At 43.2% G+C, this 3,168-nt stretch overlaps 1 protein-coding gene across 1 annotated transcript; it reads right to left on the bottom strand.

Moving 5' to 3' along the window:
• Window positions 1-632: 632 nt before the first annotated feature.
• Window positions 633-1,988, bottom strand: LOC103426102 (fasciclin-like arabinogalactan protein 8). Its single transcript, XM_008364193.3, has one exon. It carries the CDS (start codon window positions 1,986-1,988, stop codon window positions 633-635), a length of 1,356 nt encoding a protein of 451 aa, XP_008362415.3.
• Window positions 1,989-3,168: the final 1,180 nt, after the last annotated feature.

Here is a 3,168-nt window from a genome sequence, read left to right as displayed (position 1 = left end):
CCATTTGTCCATCTGCATATTTGTTTTAGTTCTTCACTGTTACGTAGTAGGATTGAAATCATTTTTCAATCCTACCTCGTCTGAAATTTAATTGAGATTTTTATCACTTGGGTTTGGGTTCCTCAATTCATCTACCTTTTCACTTTTTTTAATTGAGAAAGAATGTTTCACTGCGTCTCCAAAGTCTACATTTCGTGCAAAATCAGTAATCATGTAGATGTTGGTTTTGCACGATTAATATTTGGGAAATTTCTTCATAGGTCTCCACACAACCATTTGTAATTAGCAAGTTAGGCTATTTTAGTCATCATGACTTTACTCTCTCCCTCCCTCTCTCTCTCTCTCTCTCTCTCTCTCTCTCTCTCTCTCTCTTCTTTAATTTTACAATTAGAAAATGAAGTGTTATTAGCACTCCAAAAATTTCATTCTACAATCCTCACAAGTGTATTTTTCTTTCCCAATATAGAAAGTTTGGAGTGTAGAATAAGAGTTTTGGAGTGCTAATAACAATTCTCTTAAAAATATACCTCTGCTAGAAATATTTGAAAACAAACTCAAAAATGTTGAATGAGGGCTTCATTAATTTTTGAGACTTGATGGCATTATTTGAGCAAATTAAAAAATACTTCAACTCAAATGAGCATCACGGAAGTCAGAGACAAAGCGGACACAAAGATTATAGTTATCAGAGAATTAGTGGAAGCACGTGCAGATGAATGCGGGGCTGGAGCAACTGCAGTTGGACTCCGCGATAGAGCGTCGCCTAGCTTTGGTGCGGCTGCAATACTGTTAGACGGAGCCTTGACAGGCGTGGCAGATCGCGACTTGCCTGGGTTGGAAGAAGGTGCAGTTAATTCTGAAGGCAGTAGTAGGTTGCTTATCTGCACCACGGATATGTAAGTAGTTTTGTAGTTAGAAACGTCTCGAACTACCGTTGCTTGGTCAGAACCGGCAGCTGCAACAACCGAGATTGAGTTCCCATTTGTGACGTTCACGAAGCCTAGTTGACCACTTGGGTTGTCGGTAACTTGGAACAGCGTGTTTATTCGAATGGACTGCACACTAGGCAAGTTGTGGAAACTCTGGACGGTGTAGTAGTCCATGAGAACGTGAAGGCTCAGCACCTTTCTCTTAATCTCCATCGGTTTGTCGACTAAAGAGGCCATGGCGCCGTTGTTTACTACAAAGATTGTCATGGTTTTGCGTTCATTGATCTGGTTAGCGACTTGGGTTTGAGTCAGGTAGGTGCTGAAGAGGTTGAAATTTGAGTTGTCATTTAGAACATTGGTGATGTCATAAGGACCGGATGACGATGAAGGAGGAGGGGATGGGGATGGGGTTGGGGATGGGGATGGGGATGGTGCAGATGAAGGGGAAGGGGATGGAGAAGGCAACGACGAAGGTGATGGTGATGGCGAAGGAGAAGGTGAAGGTGATGATGGCGATGGCGAGGGAGAAATGCTTAAGCTTGAGGGCATAATAACATTGCTGACTTGCACCACAGATGTCATATAAATTTCATCTGGAGAAATATCTCGAACTAGCTCTACTTTAGTAGAACCAGCAGCGGAAACAATTGAGACGGAGTCCCCATTTGTGATGTTCAAGTAGCGTTGTTGGTCAGGAGATTCGAGCAGCGTGGTCACTTGGGTGATCTGCGAAGTAGGCAAGCTCTTGAACTTATTCAATGTTAAGTAGTCCAGAAAGACGTGGATGCGTATCACCTTGTTGATCACGTCCACTGATTTTCCATCTAGAGAGGACATGGCTGCATTATTGACAGCGAGGACGGTCAGAATTCTGTGTTCATTGATCTGGTTACAGACTCGGGTTTTTGTGAGGTAGTCGTTGAAGGTGCTGAAGTCGGGGTACTTGCTTAGAACGTCGGTGATGTTGTAAGCCGACGATGCAGAGAAGAAAAGGAAAAAGAAAGAGAGCAAGAGATGCGTGATGGGTGTGCTAAACTTGAACCTTCCGAGCAAATACATTTTGATCAATGGATCGATGTCGATCGAGACTTACAGAATTAACAAACAATGATGAGATCGATTGTGGTGCCTGTGAGTGGATTCAAGGGGTGCTTATTTATGTGTTTGAGGAAGAGTAAGTCTTCGTGCCGCCAAATTTGCAGGAAAATGTTTTTGTTTGGTTGAAAATGGACGAACAGATGGATGGTCTTGGTCACGTTGATTTGATTTCAACCTTAATTTGTAGGAAATTAAGTCATTCCCAGTTGAGAATGTATTCGCCGGCATGCACTCAACTTCTAAAAATAGATATGTACGTTAGTTAAATAGTTAACTCAGCCCACGCTGAACACATCTACTATATTAATAGACATAACAGTAAATGAACATTCAAGAGTTCTGTGAACACGGAAAATTCCTGAAACGAAAGAGACAAGAAACGACGTGCACAAACGAATATTTGTATTTGATGGTTTTGGGTTACAATCTCTCTCAAATTTATCCTCTGATTCGATCTCCGTAAGATGTTGATTGGTGGGTGTTTCGTTGATCCAAGGGCCGTCGAGGCTTGATCTTGGATGAACAGTTGGAAGTTTCTTCAAAGGGCCGTGGGCTTGATCTTTGAAGGTGGATTTGAGCGGATCTTCAAGGGCTTTTGGGGCTTGATCTTGAGGATGAATGTTTCTTTCAAGGGCCCTTTTGGGCTTGAACTCGAAGAACAGTGACGAACGGATCTTCGAGAGCTTTTGGGCTTGAACGGATCTTCGAGGGCTTTTGGGCTTGATCTCCAAGAACAGTGATGAACGATGAACGCTTTCTTCAAGGGCCGTCGAGGCTTGGGCTTGATGAACAGCGGATGAGCGGATTCGTTGATGTTGTCGATCCAAAGGGGCCGTCGGGGCTTGATCCTTGAGGATGAACAGTTGATGAACGATGAACGATGAACGCTTTCTTCAAGGGGCCGTTGAGGCTTGGGCTTGAAGGTGGATGATTGTTGATCCAAAGGGCCGTCGGGGCTTGATCTTGGAAGAACGATGAACGAAGAACGAATAAGGCTTTCTTGATTCTTCGAGAACCTGGATGCTTGAAAGCTTCGGAGTTTCAGAGCTTCAGAGCTTCAAGGTGTGATATGAATTGGTCCCCCTTAAATGAATGAAATGGGCTTGTATTTATAGAATTTTCCAAGGCCTAACTTTGAATA

This window comes from Malus domestica, chromosome 17, assembly GCF_042453785.1.
Source record: "Malus domestica chromosome 17, GDT2T_hap1".
Classification (NCBI taxonomy): domain Eukaryota; kingdom Viridiplantae; phylum Streptophyta; class Magnoliopsida; order Rosales; family Rosaceae; genus Malus; species Malus domestica.
This window is presented reverse-complemented; position numbering and strand designations above follow the sequence as displayed.